Source organism: Kogia breviceps, chromosome 3 (assembly GCF_026419965.1).
Source record: "Kogia breviceps isolate mKogBre1 chromosome 3, mKogBre1 haplotype 1, whole genome shotgun sequence".
NCBI classification, from domain to species: Eukaryota; Metazoa; Chordata; class Mammalia; order Artiodactyla; family Physeteridae; genus Kogia; species Kogia breviceps.
The window spans coordinates 12,280,802-12,299,532 of record NC_081312.1 but is presented as its reverse complement, the minus strand read 5'-3'; the positions used below and the strand labels follow the sequence as shown (position 1 = coordinate 12,299,532).

The 18,731-nt window shown below is 42.4% G+C and overlaps 3 protein-coding genes across 10 annotated transcripts in view; 1 reads left to right on the top strand and 2 right to left on the bottom strand.

Moving 5' to 3' along the window:
• The window catches only part of ATXN3 (ataxin 3), a 34,897-nt gene extending 27,323 nt beyond the window's left edge, over positions 1-7,574 (bottom strand). For 4 of the 7 annotated variants that reach the window (XM_067027878.1, XM_059056898.2, XM_067027877.1 and 1 more), the window contains exon 1: positions 7,486-7,573. In XM_067027878.1, coding sequence (XP_066883979.1) covers positions 7,486-7,509 — 24 coding nt within the window. In that variant the 5' untranslated portion in view covers positions 7,510-7,573. Of the gene's footprint in view, positions 1-7,485 lie in introns of all 7 variants that reach the window. The other 3 variants (XM_059056895.2, XM_059056899.2, XM_059056896.2) reach the window with 3 other exon arrangements.
• A 5,061-nt stretch (positions 7,575-12,635) lies between these two features.
• Positions 12,636-18,345, bottom strand: NDUFB1 (NADH:ubiquinone oxidoreductase subunit B1). Of its 2 annotated transcripts, none has more exons than XM_067027879.1 (3): positions 18,261-18,345; positions 13,687-13,831; positions 12,636-12,746 (listed from the first exon to the last, which is right to left on the bottom strand). In XM_067027879.1, exons 1-3 carry the CDS (start codon positions 18,304-18,306, stop codon positions 12,710-12,712), a joined length of 228 nt encoding a protein of 75 aa, XP_066883980.1. In that variant the 5' UTR covers positions 18,307-18,345; the 3' UTR covers positions 12,636-12,709. The 2 variants fall into 2 exon arrangements, with proteins under 2 accessions (XP_066883980.1, XP_058912895.1); XM_059056912.2 differs by lacking the exon at positions 18,261-18,345 and adding an exon at positions 18,169-18,254.
• Positions 18,346-18,482: 137 nt separating this feature from the next.
• The window catches only part of CPSF2 (cleavage and polyadenylation specific factor 2), a 32,456-nt gene continuing 32,207 nt past the window's right edge, over positions 18,483-18,731 (top strand). Inside the window, exon 1 of the mRNA XM_059056876.2 lies at positions 18,483-18,651. The gene's annotated coding sequence lies outside the window, so the exon portion shown is untranslated. The remainder of the gene's footprint in view (positions 18,652-18,731) is intronic.

Here is an 18,731-nt window from a genome sequence, read left to right as displayed (position 1 = left end):
AAAATTTAAGAATGATTTATACTAAACAAACATCATCTGTCAAATACACCAAATCCCATTTTTATTAAAAACTACTCTATAATAAACATTTAGCCTCCTTTGTTTTCAGTGGCTAAAATAAATACATTTTTGGAGATTCCATGGTAAATTACTAATGCTGAAAGGGAATTTTTATCCCTGGAACATTTGTTCTTTTAACAAGATAATCTCTAATCCGTCTAAATGTTCGTTCATGGAATTTCAAATCCATGAACAGATGAAGAATCTCAAGAACTGATATAGTAAGAAAAATTCTGTTCCATGTTTATGAAGACTTATAGCTACAGAGCTAAGGTTCTCTTCAAGAACTCTGCAGATAATGTACACAGTTTTGGTGCATGAGCAAAACTGTCCAAAAACCACCCCTGGAGTTCACATCTGGACAAAACAGCAAGGGGGCTGCATCCAAGCTCAGTTCTCCAATTGGGAACTGAGATCACTGGCTTCCTGTTATGGGGGTGGGGAGAAAACAACTTCCCACAGGCCCTTCGCGGGCTGGGCAGCTGGCTTTCTCACACAACTGGCACCCCAAACCTAAATCCAGGCTTCCTCCAACTAAGCAGCCTGTGTATCACCCCTCTCCCCTCAACAGTGCTGCTTTCCTGTTTCCCTATAAGAAGGGAGACTAATGGGTGGATGAGGTTCCTCCCAGTGAACCCGGCCCCGGGTTGGTCTCTCTGTAGTACGATGGCAGATGGGAGAACACCTTCTTCTCCTGCTAACTCTGGCCCTCTAAGTTCTCCATTTCCCCAGTAAAGTCTTTTCATTAACCCAACCTGTCTGACATCCTGCAGTTTCTTTCGAGCTATATCACACAATAGGTCAGACCCCAAAGACCAACACCTTGCAAGATATATCTTTTTCCTGATTTTCTAGGAACAAAATTCCGCTGCTGAAAAAGATACAGGATATATGTATATAATGGAATAGGAATGCAGCACTGAGACAGTCTGAGTGTGAGAAAGGGTCTGAGACAAGTTTATCTTCATATTTTGGTATGGAATAAGTAACTTGGGGCTTCCCTGGTGGCACAGTGGTTAAGAATCCGCCTACCAATGCAAGGGACACGGGTTCGAGCCCTGGTCCCGGTGGATCCCACATGCCGCGGAGCAACTAGGCCCGTGTGCCATAACTGCTGAGCCTGTGCTCTAGAGCCTGCGAGCCACAACTACTGGACCCGTGTGCCGTAACTACTGAAGCCCGCGTGCCTAGAGCCTGTGCTCCACAGCAAGGGAGGCCACCGTGATGAGAAGTCCATGCACCATAACCAAGAGTAGCCCCTGCTCACCGCAACTGGAGAAGGCCTGCATGCAGCAACGAAGACCCAACACAGCCAAAAATAAATAAATAAATAAATAAATTTATTTTAAAAATAAAAATAAAAAAAATAAGTAACTTGAAGAAGACACTATCCATCCCTCAAGTCATAACTACGATGGTGAGACAGTACTTGTCTCCGCTTCTTTTTCCTTCTACTGTATTCCTTCTGCCAGAAAGCCAGTCTCACTGAACAATATAATGTGAATTGGAGGGATACACAGATGTCTACTTATATTCTATTGAAAAGTGGGCAAGACAAACAAGAACTCACAAGAGGATAGCCAAATGGATAAAAAACAGAGAGGGACTCAACTTCATTAACCATCAGAGAAACCTATATTAAAACTACCAATGTGTTACTACTACACACTCCAGAAGGGCTAAAATGTTGGAGATGATTAGAGACATCAAAACTTTTATATACTACTGATGGAAGTGTAAATTAGTTTAACCACTTTGGAAAACTATTTGGAATATCTACTACAGCTTAACATCTACCTACCCTATGATCTAGCAATCCCACCACTAGGTACATAACGTAAGCAACAGAAATGTAAACCTGTGCTCATCAAAAGACATGTATAAGAACGTTCATAGAAGCACTATTTGTATTGGCCCCCAAACTGGAAATTACCCAAATGCTCCTCACAGTAGAATGGCTAAATTGTTTTACATTCACAAAGGACTACTATGTAACAATGACAATGAATTATAACTACAACTACCTGCAACAATATGGATGACTCCGTCAATGTTAAACAAAAGAAGACAGACTCAAGAGTACACTCTGTATGATTCCATTTACAAAATTTCAAAAACAGACAAAACTAATTAATGGATGACATTAGAAATCAGGGTAGTGGTTACCCTTGCAGGGGTGGAGGGAGAGCTAGTATCCTGGAAGACGAACAATGTAAGGGGGTTTATAAGATGCAGGTAAATGTTCTGTTACTTGACCTAAGTATTATTGACACGCTTGTGTTCACTTCATGAGAATTCATTGAGCTATACTCTTATGATCTGTGTACGCCTACACGTGTTATCCTTAATAAAAAATTCAAACAACGATAAAAAAGTCTCTACTAAGATACAGCTACTTCACATTAAGAGCTACCTAATACAGTGACCAGACACTGGATTATCTTGGCATTTTCTGTTTGCTGTCAGGCTACATGCTTCAGTTTGGGGCGCTCAGACTATGGTCACCATATGTAATAACATATATAGAAACAGTGAATCCAAATATTTGATGTAAAAATTCTCTCTATAAAAATTAGCTTTAAAATACCAAAAAAAAGCACTTGAAATTAAACCTAATTGAAGTAATACTGTATTGCTTTAGGAAATTATATCAAGTTCTGTACTTCTAACATGATTTAATAGAAGAAAAGAACAAATTGTACAGTCAAATTTAAATAAAATTATTTTTTAAAGTCACAAGATGAGTCAAATTCTACATGGACCAAAAAAATTGTAAAATGGTCCCATCTAAGATTATGCATTTCCCTGCCTGCCCATCCCACCCCCCGCAAACTATCCCCAACCATTTCATTCATTCATTCATTTGGCTATGCCGGGTCTTAGTTGCGGCACTCAGGATCTTTGCTGCAGCGTGCGGGCTCTTTAGTTGCGGCATGCAGAATCTTTTTAGTTGCGACATGTGGGATCTTTTGGTTGTGGCATGCAGGCTCTTAGTTGCAGGATCTAGTTCCCTGACCAGGGATCAAACCTCGGCCCCCTGCATTGGGAGCATGGAGTCTTAACCACTGGCCCACGAGGGAAGTCCCCCCAACCATTTCTCTCTTTTTTAAAAATTTATTTATTTATTTTTGGCTGCATTGGGTCTTCGTTACTGTGTGTGGGCTTTCTCTAGTTGCAGTGAGCGGGGGCTACTCTTCATTGCGGTGCGTGGGCTTCTCATTGTGGTGGCTTGTCTTTGTTGCAGAGCATGGGTTCTAGGTGCACGGGCTTCAGTAGTTGTGGCGTGTGGGCTCCGCAGTTGTGGCTTGCGGACTTCTAGAGCGCAGGCTCAGTAGTTGTGGCTCATGGGCTTAGTTGCTCCGCGGCATGTGGGATCTTCCAGGACCAGGGCTCGAACCAGCATCCCTTGCATTGGCAGGTGGATTCTTAACCACTGTGCAACCAGGGAAGTCCCCCAACCACTTCTTTCTCATCAAACTTTAACCAAAGTTGGACAGAAGTTCACTTTGCTATAGTCAAAGTTCAGTGGTATTGAAATTTCATGATTTCAAGCCCAGACTTTATTGTGTTGGGATCCGAGGATGAACAAAATGCATCTTCAGTTTTACCAAGATATCTTACAAAACCACCAAGGGGGGCTTCCCTGGTGGCGCAGCGGTTGAGAGTCCGCCTGCCGATGCAGGGGACACGGGTTCGTGTCCGGGAAGGTCCCACATGCTGCAGAGTGGCTGAGCCCGTAAGCCATGGCTGCTGAGCCTGCGCGTCCGGAGCCTGTGCTCCGCAACAGGAGAGGCCACAGCAGTGAGAGGCCCGCGTACCGCAAAAAAAAAAAAAAAAAAAAAAAACCACCAAGGGTAACTTCAACCAAATCATTCCCTCACTGTCCCCAAAGTCTTCAGGACCTCCCTGAAACTAGTTCAAATTCCCAGAGACACTACTGCCTCCAACTGAAACTAGGTATAAACCCAAAGGTGTGCTCAGAAATGGCCTAAATGGGGCCACACAATCAACCTAGCAGCACTTGTTCATCTCATCTTAGTAAGAATAAGGTTCCACCCCTTATTATGAGGTTCAGCAAGCACAAGCATCTGAACAACAATGGCCAGCACGTGTCCAGCACTATGTGCCAAGTAGCATTCTAAGCACTCATAACTCTGAGACAGACACTTCAAAATCATCAAATACAGCGGAGGAAACTGGAGAACAGAGATAATAAGTAACTTGCCCAGGATCATACAGGTAGTAAACGGCAGAGCTGAGATTCAAACCCAGGCAGAAGTTTCAAGTCTGTACTATTCCCACCTCCTTAAGCCAGTTATTTGGAATTTGGTGATTCTTAAACTTCAAATATCCTGAAGATGGTTAAGAACCAGCAATCACACGAAAAAAATAACGAATGTCATAAAGTCAATTCTCAGCATCTTTCCAGTATTTTCAGTAATTTTAAATACAATCCCAACAAGTCTGGTTATCATTCACAGCTGTAAACACATAAAAGTACCAATTCAGATGGCACAGTAACCTCACCAAGAGCAGACAGCAACAGAAGCGATAACAAAAACGACAGAAATCAGGCACCAGAACTAAAAAAAAAACCCAAACAACAAAAAACTCCAGCAGTTGGTGGCCATATAGCACTAGGGTTTAAGTTAGGGATTGGCAAACTCTAGCCCTTGGGCCAAATTCAATCTGCCCCAGGAGCTAAGAATGGTTTTTACATTTTTAGATGGTTGGGAAAACACACACACACACACACACACACACACGAATATGTGAGAACATAAAAGACCTGCAAAGTCTAAAATATTTACAGAAGGACTTCCCTGGTGGCACAGTAGTTAAGAATCTGCCTGCCAACGCAGGGGACACGGGTTTGAGCCCTGGTCCAGGAAGATCCCACGTGCCGTGGAGCAACTAAGCCCATGCACCACAACTACTGAGCCTGCGCTCTACAGCCTGCTAGCCACAACTACTGAGCCTTCGAGCCGCAACTACCAAGCCCACATGCCGCAACTACTGAAGCCTGTGAGCCTAGAGCCCGTGCTACGCAACAAGAGAAGCCACTGCAATGAGAAGCCCACACACCGCAATGAAGAGTGGCCCCCACTCACTGCAACTAGAGAAAGCCCGCACAGCAACGAAGACCCAACGTAGCCAAAAAAAAAAAAAAAAAAAATCCTATTTTAAAAAATAAAATATTTACAGAAAAAATTGTTTACTTTAGATAAATAGCACCATATACATCTTAGATGCTCAAGGAACACTCTTGATTCATTCAAATATTTATTGAGCACCTGCTATGAGCCAGGCACTGGGGATATATCCATAAACAACTGTTGAGGGCTTCCCTGGTGGCGCAGTGGTTGAGAGTCCGCCTGCCGATGCAGGAGACATGGGTTCGTGCCCCGGTCCGGGAAGATCCCACATGCTGCGGAGCCGGACCCGTGAGCCATGGCCTCTGAGCCTGCGCGTCTGGAGCCTGTGCTCCGCAACGGGAGAGACCACAGCGGTATCGCAAAATAAAAAAAAAAACAAAAAAAAAAACTGTTGAGTTTACACTTTAATTTAACAAGGGGCACTCCAAGTGACAACTCTGAAAATGGAGAAACCAAAATTCCAAGAGGAAGTGGTTGCAAAGTCCTTTGTAGGCATATAACCCTACATGCACAGCTTCCCTAGGGCCAAAGTTGGTTCTCTGGCTCTCCAAACCCAGGACCTAGAGTTAAATGTATGTGGAGGAGGGGAAGGGAGTGCTCTGGAAAATGTCATATTGAGCTCAGACCTTCCCAGAATGGTCTGTGTATGAGATGGACAATGGGCCCTATGGTTACAGGTGCTTTCCGTACTATTGAAATATGCCTGAAGAACTTTAAGTCTTCATTTGCTAAGTAACAATAAATTGATAAGGTTAAATGTGTTCTTGAAGTAGGTTTAAGTCTACATTCATGCTGATAATTCAGAGTGACTGCTTTCAGGTAAGTAGATTTTCATTAGGCTAGCGTCTGGCTTCTTTTGATCCCATGGTTAAGCAGCTACCTTCACTGAACTCTATCCAAACCAGGTACCAATCATTATTGTTAAAAAAATATATTGTATAATTCTCAAGAAGTGATGTGGACAAATTTAAAATCTTCAATGTTGAACCATCTGGTTCTATAGCAAAGCTTTTGAAAATCAGTCATAAAAATATGCCCACTCAAGGTTCTCTTCATCCAGTCTCCTTAGCCAAGCAGCTAAATTTCTCTTGTCCAGGATTCATATAACATGTCAGTCAAGTCAAAAGATTAGTGATAACCATACCACTGAGTCCTTCCTCACCCACACATTAAAAACTGGTCTATTCTAGTACCAAACTTTCTGAAATGTTTTCTATAAAGAAAAGCATTCCATAACATTTGGTTAGATTTATACTGTACTTCCTTTGTCTGATTGCTTTATCTGATTGTTGTGTGTGTGTTTTTAAATGGACAAGTATTTAACGAAACAAAACCCCTTCACTCCTACTAAATAACAGCCTCACCAGTAACCCGTTCCAAACACGAAACTATTATGAAACAAGATATGTTGACAAAGTTATCCTGAGGAAGGTTTCACTCACACCCAAATGGTTTGATAACTGCGAGAAAAGACGAGTTTCTCCACATGCCACAAACATTATCTTCAAGCGCATAGTCATGTAAGAATCAAAGCCAAACAGGCTAGGCAGAGAAAAACAATATTATTCCTGCACACTCTTGACACCTAATAAGAAAGCTGGCCTCCTGATCCGGAAAGACGCCACCACCAAAAGAAACGAAACTCAAACATCTCATAACAAAAACTCTTGTGACGACTTCCCAGTTCAGGGTCGCACGGGGTTTCCTACTTCACTTCCCTAAGGGTCACGCCCTCCGTGGGACGAGCCAAGGTCCCTGCCCCCGGGATGCTCACGTACCCAGTGCAGAAGGATGTGGCTGTAGGAGAAATTCCAATTTTGAATTGAGGAACCCAGAGAAGGAAAAGTTAATTCTTCCAAAGGGTAGGACTGGGAGAGCGGGGTGGAACTGGGAAGGGTAGAGGGAGGTGTCCAAGAGCTCAGTAGCTAGAACCTAGGGAAAGCGGGGGAGAGGAACTGGAGAAGGACTCCCACGGGAAGTAGAGAGAAAGCGCGGCAGTCACCGCCTCTCTCGTGCCGCCGGTCCTGCCCTTATTCCCTGCGGGCTTCCCAGACATCCCAGGCCCGGGTCTTCTCCGGCTCCTCCGGCACGGGCCTTAGGGTGCAATGGGGGCATCGGTGAAACTCCCCTCCAGGTGAAGCTCCTCCCGCCCGGCGAGATCGGGATGGGGGCATCTCGGGCCCCACCCAGCTCCCCGGGAGGCAGCGATGCCGCGTCCCACGCCCGCCACCGCGCCGCAGACAGCTCCCCACCGAACGCGGATACTCACTTTTTCATGGAAGATGGACTCCATGATTATTTGTCTGGAGCCAACGGCCCCCGCGCCGAACCAACCCCCTCCAGCCCCGCCCCCAGCCCCACCCCTCCGCCCACTATGCCCCGCCCCGCCTCGTGCCACCCCTGCCCACGTGTCTCGTGTAGACCAATCACCCCCAAGAATGCGAGTCACGTGGAGCGAAGAGGCGTGAACGCCGGGGCGGTAAACTCCGGGGCACGTGACCTTTGTAGAGCGTCCTCCCATCTCCTGTTTTTCCCCCCGGCTGGAGGATGATGCAGCGCCCCCTGCCGTGTGGAGGATCATCTCCGCTTCCCACTCATTGCTTTGGATTCTTAGGTTTCTGGGGGATTGGATAAGGACCACTCGAATTCTATGTTCTTTTTGTTTTCTATTTTACCTTGTACTTTCTTTTTATCACATTTGCATACAATTATTTAATATCTTTCTCCTCCTCCTGCACAGAAATTCTCATTACATCCCTGAATACTGAGCAGTTGTGTAAAAATAAGAGTTAATATTTACGTAGGGCTTACTGTCGGTGGGCACTCTTGTAAGTGCTTTGCATGTATTAACGAATTTAATACAGCAAACTTTGATGTAAGCGTTATTATCCTTATTTTATACATGAGGAAGCTGAGGCATGAAGAGATTAAGAACAGCACAACTAGATAGGTAGACAGATAGATAGTTTGGCTGTAGAACGGAGAGCTGTTGGCGTAAAAAAGGGAACTGAAACCACAGGAGTGAATATAATCATCTTGGGGAAAAGGAAGAGACTGAGAAGAGGATCTCACAGAGCCCTGAGGGTAGAGAAGGCATAGCCTAGGAGAAGGGAGGAAAAACAGGAAGGTGTAATGTATGGAAGCCCCAGGAAGGAAATGTTTCAAGGAACAGTCAGTGTCAGTTGCTGCCCAGAGGTTCAGCAGCATAAGGACTTACAAGAGCCAAATAAATTGTGTTGCTATGGAGACCATTGGTGACCTTGGTGAGTGCAGGTCCAGAGGAACAGAAGGGGCAGTGGGAAGGAAGGAAAGGAGACTGCCAGCGAGGACCAGGTTCTCAGGGGAGGATTCAGTAACCATTCATCCAATGTCTCTGCATGTACAGTCCTGTATTGGAAATACAGTCCTGTATTGGAAGTAGTCTGTGTTCTTAAGAAATTGTGGCCTAACTGGGGAAAGAAATCATGGTCTCATGAAGCAAAAAAATATGCAAACCAGTTTTTCTGATTTTTTTTAAAAGAAAATGTGTCTATGTAGAGAAACATGTATTTCTTTTTTCATGCATATGCATTACAAATCTCTGGAAGAATATACAGAAAACCCAGAGGTTACATGTTTGAGTGGTAAGGGAACTAAGGCAAATGGGGGAAAGAGTGGGAGGGAGACTTTTCACTGTATACAATTTTAGTCTTTTTTAAAAAAAATAAATTTATTTATTTTTTGGCGGCATTGGGTCTTCGTAGCTGTGTGCAGGCTTTCTCTCCTTGCGGCGAGCGGGGGCTACTCTTTGTTGCTGTGTGCGGGCTTCTCACTGGGTGGCTTCTCTTTGTTGTGGAGCAAAGGCTCTAGGCACGCGGGCTGCAGTAGTTGTGGCACGTGGGCTCAGTAGTTGTGGTTCGCAGGCTCTAGAGTGCAGGCTCAGTAGTTGTGGTGCACGGGCTTAGTTGCTCTGCAGCATGTGGAATCTTCCCGGACCAGGCCTCGAACCCGTGTCCTCTGCATTGGCATGTGGATTCTTAACCACTGCGCCACCAGGGAAGTCCCTAGTCTTGTTTTTTTGAGCTAATTAATGTATTACTAATTCAAAAAAATATGTGATTGTATTCATTTCCTGAGGCTGCTGTAGCAAATTACCACAAACCTGGTGACTTAAAACAACAAAATTTATTTTCTTCTTCTTCTTGCGGCCAGAAGTCTGAAACCATGGTGTCAGCAGGGCCATGCTCTTTACAAAGCCTCTAGTGGAGAATCCTTTCTTGCTTCTTTCAGCTTCTGGTGGCTGCTGGTGTTCTTAGCTTGTGGCATCCTAACTCCAATTTCTGCCTCTATCTTTACATGACCTTTTCTTCCTTCTGTGTCTGTTTGTGTCCTCTCCTCTTATAAAACACCAGTCATTGGATTTAGGTTCTATCCTAATCCAGAGTAATTTCATGTTGAGATACTTAACTAAATACGTAAGCAAAGACTCTGTTTCCAAATAAGGTCTTTGGTTCTGGGTGGACTTGAATTTTGGAGGGTAATGATTCAACTCTCTACAGTGACTAATTGCTTATTAGGATGTAAATGACCCCAAAGGACCTTATAGTTTTGTTCATTTAGCATGTAGAACAGTGCTTGGCAATATTTAGTAACGTTGAATTACTACTAATCATTTCATTAGGCCTTCCGACCTATTGAGTATGTGATTAATAGCAAGCATCATAAAATGAAAAGATCAGTGCCTGGAAGTCAGAATGCAAATTCTGGGTGTGACTTTGCCCCTGAAGCCATGTGTGAATTGGGTATTAGATTTGTTGCATTTCCTATTATGATAACTCCACTTGATATTCGGCACATCCCAAACTTGAACTTCATAAGTTAACTTGTATTGTTCATCAAAACTCAATGACCACACTCTCCAGGAAGCATCCCCAGGTCTTCAACTAACTTAGAAGTTCCTGTCCCTCCTCTGAGCTCCTGTATGTGCCTGTATCTTACTTGGTACCTTTTACACAGTATCGTAACAGTTGGTTTGATCATACGTCTTCGCCAATACCCTATAAATGTCTTGATGGCAGGGCCCATGTCTTATTTGACTTTGTATATCTTGTAGTCAATGCCTTTCAAATGAATTAGTGAAGCTAGCATCTGGGAATCATTCTCGATTCTTTTCCCCCCATTCTTCCACTTCACATTTTGTTCCAATCGGTCCTCAAATGTGCATGTTCATGGCTCTTTCCTCTCTGTCTGCTTTGCTACTGCTTAGCCTTCCTGGTCTCTTGTATATTCCAGGTCCAGGATCTCTGAATTGGTCGTCTGATTCCAGCTTCAGTATGTTTAATTCATAGTGCTGTCAGTGATCTTTCAAAAATGCAAACCTCACCAGTTTTTCTGTCTTAACAAATGGAATGTTACTGTGTATCAGGCACTGGGACTATAACCATGAGAGAGACAAACAGTCCAACTTTCACAGAGCTTATATTGGGGGGGGGAATCCTTAAATAATTACACAATATTACTCTGTTTGAAATCTTTCAGTGACTTCCTATTGCTGGACTAAAAAGTTCTTTGTGCCCTGGACCTGCCTGGCTTTATCTCCTGGAATTCCCTCTGCTCCAGTCACACCAGCTTCCCTTGACTTCCGGAAAGTCCTCTGAAGAAAAGTCGTTTGTGCCACCACTATACCTTGCACCTACCTACATTAAAACCCTCATTACAACACACCGGACTTACTACTTTATACGCCAGTGGACTATCAGCTTTTGAGGGTCAAAGGAGTTTTACTCTTTATAACAAGGGTTGCTGCATAGAAGTGAATAAATGCACAAATTTGGGGGGCACAGACAAGTATTACAATAGTTCAGCAGGAGACAGTGATTACTGAGCCAATCAAGGAGTTCCTGGAGACAGAGGACATGAAATAGATGCACTTCCAGACTTCTATTTCACCTTGGACAGTTCGACTTATCTCTGTATCTACCTCATTGAAATTTTATGTTAACAAGCAAGATGGCAAAAAGTTATACCTATCTTCTTGAACATTGTCTTTTAAACTGGCCTAAATTTTGTTACCCCAAACCAAATAGTTTAACAGAATTTCAAACAATTGAGATTTTAAAGTTTATGTGTCATCTTAAATGTCCTGAGTTCTGAAAAGAATCAGTGATAAGGGAGTATCATTTCATTGTCATTTCACTTCTCCTAAATTCAAGCTTACCTGAAACAAAATTTGCTTTCCAAGAAGAGGTAGTTGAATATAACAGATGACATATATATATACCCAAGAAACCATCACCATAATCAAGAAAATAATTCCTCCAACCCCTTCCTGGACCACTCCCTGGCAACCACTGATCTGCTTTGTTACTATAGGTTGCAGGTTCTAACATTTTATGTAAGTGGAATCACACAGTGTGTGCTTTTTGTCTGGCTTCTTTCATTCAGGATAATTAATTTGGAATTCATCTATGTCATATCAATAGAGCATTTCTTTTTATTGCTGAGTAGTAATATTCCATTATATGGATTTAATACAATTTATTTATCCCTGTGTTGATGGACATTTGGGTTGTCTCTAATTTTTGGCTATTACAAGTAGAGCTGCTATGAACATTCATGAAGATGTCTTTGTGTGGACATATGCTTTCTTTTGGCATATATGCCTTTCTTTGAGGTAAATACCTCAGAGTAGAATGGCTGGGTCATATGGTAGGTGCATGTTTAACTTGAAACTGCTAAACTGATTTCCAAAGTGGTGCAACTTCTGGCAGCTACATTATCCATTCCTGCCAGCAGGGTGTGAGTTCCAGTTGCTCCACACCCTTGCCAACACTTGGTAAGATCAGTCTCCTTAATTTTAACCATTCTGATAGGTGTGTAGTGGTTGCTCATTGTGGTTTTAATTTGCATTTCTCTAGTGACTACTGATTTGAGCATCTTTTCACGTGTTTGTATGCCATTCTCATGTGCTTTTGGTGAAGTGTATGTTAAAATCTTGCTTTTTAAAAATCGGGTTTTCTTATTAATAAGTTATGAGTTTACATATTCTAAATATAAGTTCTTTGTTGTGTGTATGTTTTGCAAATATTTTCTCCTAGTCTATGGCTGCATTTTCATTTCCTTGTGTTTTTTGAAGAAGTTTTTAATTTTGATAAAGTATAATTGTCTTGGTTTTTAAAACTGGTTCGTGCTTTATGTATTGTATTTAAGAAATCTTTGCTAAATTCAAGGCCACTAAAATTTTCAGCTATTGATTTCTGCCAAATAAAATCCTAGCATCATCCTTTTAGAGTGCCTTTGAAGAACATGGTTTGAAAAAATTTTTCTGAAAAATTGAGCCATATGATTCAGTGATTATTTTTTAATTACTAAGTGTGTCTGTTACTTGAAATGGGAAAGATTATTTCAGCACAAAAAGATTCACACTTAGAAGTCTTCAAATTAAGTATTGAATGTGTTTTTATTTCTCTTATAATTTAAAAACTGTGAACATTCTATAATTCAGCAGCAGCCTTTTACTTCCAGGTGACTTCTTCACTGGGTCTTAATTCCCTGCATGGAAAGAAAAAAAAGAAAAAGCAAAAGTGTAAATAAAACTTTTACGAGAGGATAAGATAAAAGGGAAAGTCAGAAGAATATGGATTCAGTATTTTATATTGTATTAAATTGACCCATTTAAAAGTTTTTATTAGGTTCAACATATTCATTCTATTCTCTCATGATTTTAAACTTTTACCATCTCTTCATTTTTCCAGATTAAAGAACTGTAATTTCTTAGTCTACCTTTATATGAAAGCAATTATCCTCTCTCAGTGAGTTCATTTAATGTTTTTTATATTCCTTCTAGCTCATTTTATCTTTCTTGAAATCCCTGGCTGGAACCTCCCCTACACAACGCCTTTGGCTGCTGCTTGGTTCTCTTGTCCCTTGAGCTTCCTCCGCCCAGCTACACAGTCAGTGGCAGACACCCTGTCTTCCTAACTCTAACTCTGGTGCCATCTCCAGAGACACAGTGGGACCAGGCAGCTGCCAGTTGCTATTTGATCACCCAACCACCATGTCTAAAGCTCTCAACCAGTGTAGCTGAGAACACAGCACCAAGCCACAATTAGTGCCATTGTTTTCAGCTATATCATGGCCTGAGTAAGACAGTGCATGATCATATATATTAAAGCACAGAGAGGAGGCTTTGGCAAGCTGGTTTAAGACTGTTTTCACATTAAAATGTACCCTGACTTTAAAAAAAAAAAAAAACTTTCAAAGATCTGAAATAGCCTGTTCAGAAACTAAAGAACTTGTTTACAATCCAAAAGTAATCATAGAGTTTTGTCTAAGGATTAAGCAACAAATAAGACTACAAAATAATATCACTTAAATCTAAATCCTCAGGGGGAGAAAATTACCCCTTCTGTTCATTTTGGCACAAATGACATTAAGAATAATACTTCTAAAACCTGACTGTTGGTTTAATAAAAAAAATACAAAAACTAACCTTTTATATAACAGACTCTTGTTCCGGAAGGCAATGAGCTTTTCATCATTCTTTCTGTCTAGGTAACATCCAACGACAAATCCCACAGGGACAAGTATATGTACCCAGTGGTCACGCACAACCTGAAGTAAGTTCATCATGAATGCTATAAAAAAAAAATTACCAGAAATATAACTGCCTTTGAAGTATCTTTTAAATCACATCTGAAACAGGAAGATAGCTCTAAATATAGGATATAGACGTCAAAAGCATAATAAGCCTCTTTACATTTGTTTGGCATCAGAATGTAGTATACTACTTAAAATCTACTTGATGAAGATTATATAGGTACAATGATTAGTATAAAAATTATACTGCACTAAAGTCAATTTGCTACCTTTTATTTCTAGCTCCACCAGTGACCTGATATAACACAGGAATGGAGAGAGTATTAAAAAAATTCTACCTGTAAAAGCTGAGTATTTGCACCCTCCTAGTATTGATTTAGAACCTTTACATTTGTAAACTATTTTTAGAACCTCTCACAATGTTAAACCAAGTATAATAGTATTTTGTCAGAAGCAGAATTCTTTCAAGCTGTAATTATTGACAACTATTTTTTTAAAACTAACTTTTGAAAGGAAATGAAAACATGAGAAATTTTTTAAAAATCATATTGAATAATGTCACAACAGATCTGAATATCAATTAAATGACTCTACAAAACATATGGCAACAGAGGAACTTACTTTTGTAGAATGACTGCTAGGTACCAGAGCCATCATATAGTCCAATATATAACACGAAATATTGTCATCCTTATTTAACAGATAAGAATACAGTTTAACCCAAATAGGTATTACGTGTAGATCTGGAATTCAAACTCAGGTTCATTCCAAAGCTCCAGCTCCTTCTATCATATCCAGATGCCTCTTGTATAGACCTTTCCCCTAATTGATATTTATGGTACTAAGACTTTTTAAGTGTTAAGAGTTTCTAAAAGGCAGAAGAGGAGGACTTCTTCATAGAAGATCTAGAAGTCATCATATGGCAAATGAATTTGCAGTAATTCAATAAAAACACAGTTGAATCATCAATTTTCTGTAAAAATTTGTATCTAAAGATGAAATCAAAATACATATGTATGCACATGAATCTATAATAAATAAATCCTATATTATGGATGAGAAGACAGGACAACATCATAGAAAAATACATTACTGCTAACAAAAGGGCTTAGCGCTGAACTGTGCTAGGATTATGTAGACCGGATTCCTGCTGCTCCTTCTAGGATACTGGTTCTCACATTCTAATTCTTTATTTCTCAAGCTTTACTACCTAAAGGCACTGGGTTAGGAAATGGACACGAAGTTAAGTCACACAATTACTACATACTGTCTTTCACAGAGTGTAATACTACACACAGCAGATTCCAGTCTGAATATCACCGATCTAGAAAATTATGATATAAGTAAATGAGATGTTTGAAATAACTCCCCAGCTGATTTGCTGCAAATAGTTCTGGGACATATAAATGTAAATGTAACCAATCTTACCTAATTCCTAGAAGATGGTGGTTCTCTTAGCATTGTACGTTCCCTAAGTAGCATTATTTGCAGTTAGATCCTTACTGTTTGATAAACATTTAGGTACTTTTTGTGATTCCGATCCAAGTTAGCCACTTGCTTTATAAACTTGAGCCAGTCAAGTATGGGAATCACAATGCATGCCTTAACAAATGATGTAACCTGGAAAGCACTAAACTACAAAATACTAGACAATATAGGTCTCTAGAGAAGCCTGGGGGTCATCTATTCTCCCACCTGTCCTTATTAGGTTCCTCAAGTTTCTTAAGAGGTGTCAATTCTAACACTCAGCACAGCTGACTGTTAGATAACTGTATTTAAACAACAAAAAAAGTAATTGCTGACTCTCAGCCCAAGACTTTTTAAATCAGTCCATGGCCACCTGTGGGCTATAAGCCATTACTGTTGGCACTCCTCTAACAGGGCCAGAAGGCAATTCTGTCTGGCTTTACTCTAAGCAGAAGAGATGAGCCAAGCCCTTGAGACTCCTGCTGTATACAGGCTCTCACAGAGACTCTACAGGATTCAACTACCAGGATGGAAGCCTGATTCCACCCCAAAGACATAAAACGCAAATCTTAGCAGCACAGGCATTTCATATTACAACTGTACAATCTACTACTAAATGGACTTTGGGACCCAGTGGCACTCAGCATAATTTGTCCTGTATATGTCACTGGGAAGACAAAGGGATGACCAGGGAAGACAAAGATTGATGGACATAAAAAGTGAGCAAGAATGATTCCCTAGAGAAAGGATAGGAGGGGGAACGTAGACAGGCTCTTGCTCACGGGCTCAAGACAGTAAGATGGCTTCATCTGATGGGCAAAAGGCAGAAAGCACCTGGGACAATCTCTAATGAGACAAGTCCAGGCTTGGATAAAGAGTGACATCCACATGGGTGCCCTCAACGGCACTGTACATGTTATTAGTGTCTTCTTTATATGAAGATCTCTCAAGAAAAATTTTGTTTTTACTTCAGAACTGGGGAGTAGCTATGCTATTCCTGAAACAAAACAAAACAAACTGGTTTTTAATCTTATGAACTAAGGGAATTGAGTAACGGATGATGTATCCTTTGATACCAAAATGATCCAAAATTTTTTCCCTACCTTTAGAAAGAGCTGACTCTTAGAGTACTCTCTGTAAGGCATGGTTCTTAATGCTTTTCATAATCACCAATTCATGTAATCCTCACATTACTATACATGTATTAACTAATATAATGTCCCCAATGCAATAGGGATATTTTTTTCAGATGAGGAAATCCAGAGACAATCAACTTGCCTAAGGTCACAGATGCAGTAAGTGGCAGACTGGTATTAAAACCCAGGCTGTCTGGCTCCTTGGTCCAAGCTCATTGGTGCTTTACTGTCTCTTACAGGAAGTATAAAGGTCAACATTTATATTGTTACTTTCGGCTTTATCTCGTTTTTCCTAATAAGGGCATAACTTGGAGATATCATGAGTTTGGTTCCAGACCACCGCGATAAATCGAACATAGAGATAAAGTGAGTCACAAGAATGTTTTGGTTTCCTAGTGCACAGGAAAATTAGGTTTACACTAGAGTCTATTTAAAGTGTGCAATAGCATTATGTCTAAAAATACAAACACAATATTGTTTCTGACACTGCAGGGTTGCTACACACCTTCAGTTTGTTAAAAATGCGTTATCTGTGAAGCACAATAAAATGAGATATGCCTGTATTACCTTTTCTTCAACCCAATTTTTTTCCACTTAACTTCTAAAACGAAAATTGTATACAGTGTGTATTTTTGTAAGGCCCTCTGAATTCACGCTGGAATAATATAGACGTCTAGACATTAAAAAAATAAATTCTGGGCTTCCCTGGTGGCGCAGTGGTTGAGAGTCCGCCTGCCGATGCAGGGCACACGGGGTCGTGCCCCGGTCCGGGAAGATCCCACATGCCGCGGAGCGGCTGGGCTCGTGAGCCATGGCCGCTGAGCCTGCGCGTCCGGAGCCTGTGCTCCGCAACGGGAGAGGCCACAACAGTGAGAGGCCCGCGTACCGCAAAAAAAAAAAAAAAAAAAAAAAAAATTCTACTCTAATTAGTCCCTACAGCACTTTATATGTAGTAATCAAAAAGTGTCGACTTGGGCTTCCCTGGTGGCGCAGTGGTTGAGAATCCGCCTGCCGACGCAGGAGACACGGGTTCGTGCCCTGGTCCGGGAAGATCCCACATGCCGCGGAGCAACTAAGCCCGTGAGCCATGGCCGCTGGGCCTGCGCGTCCGGAGCCTGTGCTCCGCAACAGGAGAGGCCACAACAGTGAGAGGCCCGCATACCGCAAAAAAAAAAAAAAAGTGTCGACTTAACCTATAAAAATCAGTCCTGGATGCATGGAGAAACGGAACTCCTTGAGGTCTGGAACCTCGTCTTAATGACGTATATGCCCTAGAAATCAAGCGTAAGTATTACTTTTTTTTAAATTAAGTTTTGAAAAAGTTTGTATTTTGTGGAATGGTCGGCTCAAGAGGGTTGGAGACTTAGAAGAGAGCAAGGTTAGCTTCCAATCCTGAATAACGAGGAAGACAACTCTGAAACTTGGACCAATCGGAGATGCTCGTGGAAAAGCAGTCCCTTCCCCGCTGCAGCCTAGGAGCCGTGAACCTAGACATTTTCCAGTTAGGACAGCCTCAAAGTACCCCTTCCCAAAGGCGCCAGGGGGGAACCGTGAGCGCAGCCGCCCACCTCAAAGCAATCCCTATTCCCTTGCCTTTCCCTGTCTCCTTCGCTGGAAGCCTCGGGAAAGCGGGCCGCGGCAGTCACGGGGAGGCCCAGACCACCCCCACCCGCAGGTACACACCGCCGGTGAGGGCTTTCCTAGAGGTGCACCCTCCCCGCCTGCACAAAGGGTACTCTCGCCGCCTCGACCGCCCGGGATCCCCGACCCACCTGAAACCTCAGGAGCAACAACGAGACCACGGCCTAGGGCGGCGGTGAGCCCAGCCACCGGCGCCGGCGGAAGCTGCGGCCTCGGGACTCACCATTCGCCGCGCCCGCTCTAAGAGAGGGGTGGCTCCGAGAAATCATTCCTCTTCTTCCTTTCACTGCTTGACTCTTCTCATATTTCTTTTAGCTTCAACATATTGTAAATTCTTTAAAAATAAAACTTCAGCCCTAGGTGACGAGACTCGGTGTAAATGCCACCTCCTTCCTCCAGATTAGTCCCTCCCACCCCCGAAGATGGTATCACCCTGGGTCTCCCCGCCTCCGCGGATCGCCTCCAGTTTCAAAATGGCGGCCGCCATTGAGGGGATTTTGGTACCTGATCGTCACCGGCGCTGTTGAGCCAACCTCATCTTTTCTCGCTCCTGAACCTGGACGCGACTAGGGGTTGGGAAGGGCAGTGGACGGCGTTGGGGGAGGACTGACGAGGCAAGTGGGGGCGGAAGAAAGCAGTGCGCCTTTGGATGGGGTAGGGAACGTCTCGGCCCTCGGGGAGAGCCTGGCTCCGA

What these genes read in the sequence shown, in the direction of transcription:
- NDUFB1 (XM_067027879.1), bottom strand. Translation starts at nt 18,306, where the DNA reads ATGATTTCTCGGAGCCACCCCTCTCTTAGAGCGGGCGCGGCGAATG. An exon ending in TAGAGCGGGCGCGGCGAATG is followed by an intron (nt 13,832 to 18,260) that starts GTGAGTCCCGAG and finishes TTTTTTTTATAG; the next exon opens with CATTCATGATGAACTTACTT. An exon ending in AAGAGTCTGTTATATAAAAG is followed by an intron (nt 12,747 to 13,686) that starts GTTAGTTTTTGT and finishes CTTTCCATGCAG; the next exon opens with GGAATTAAGACCCAGTGAAG.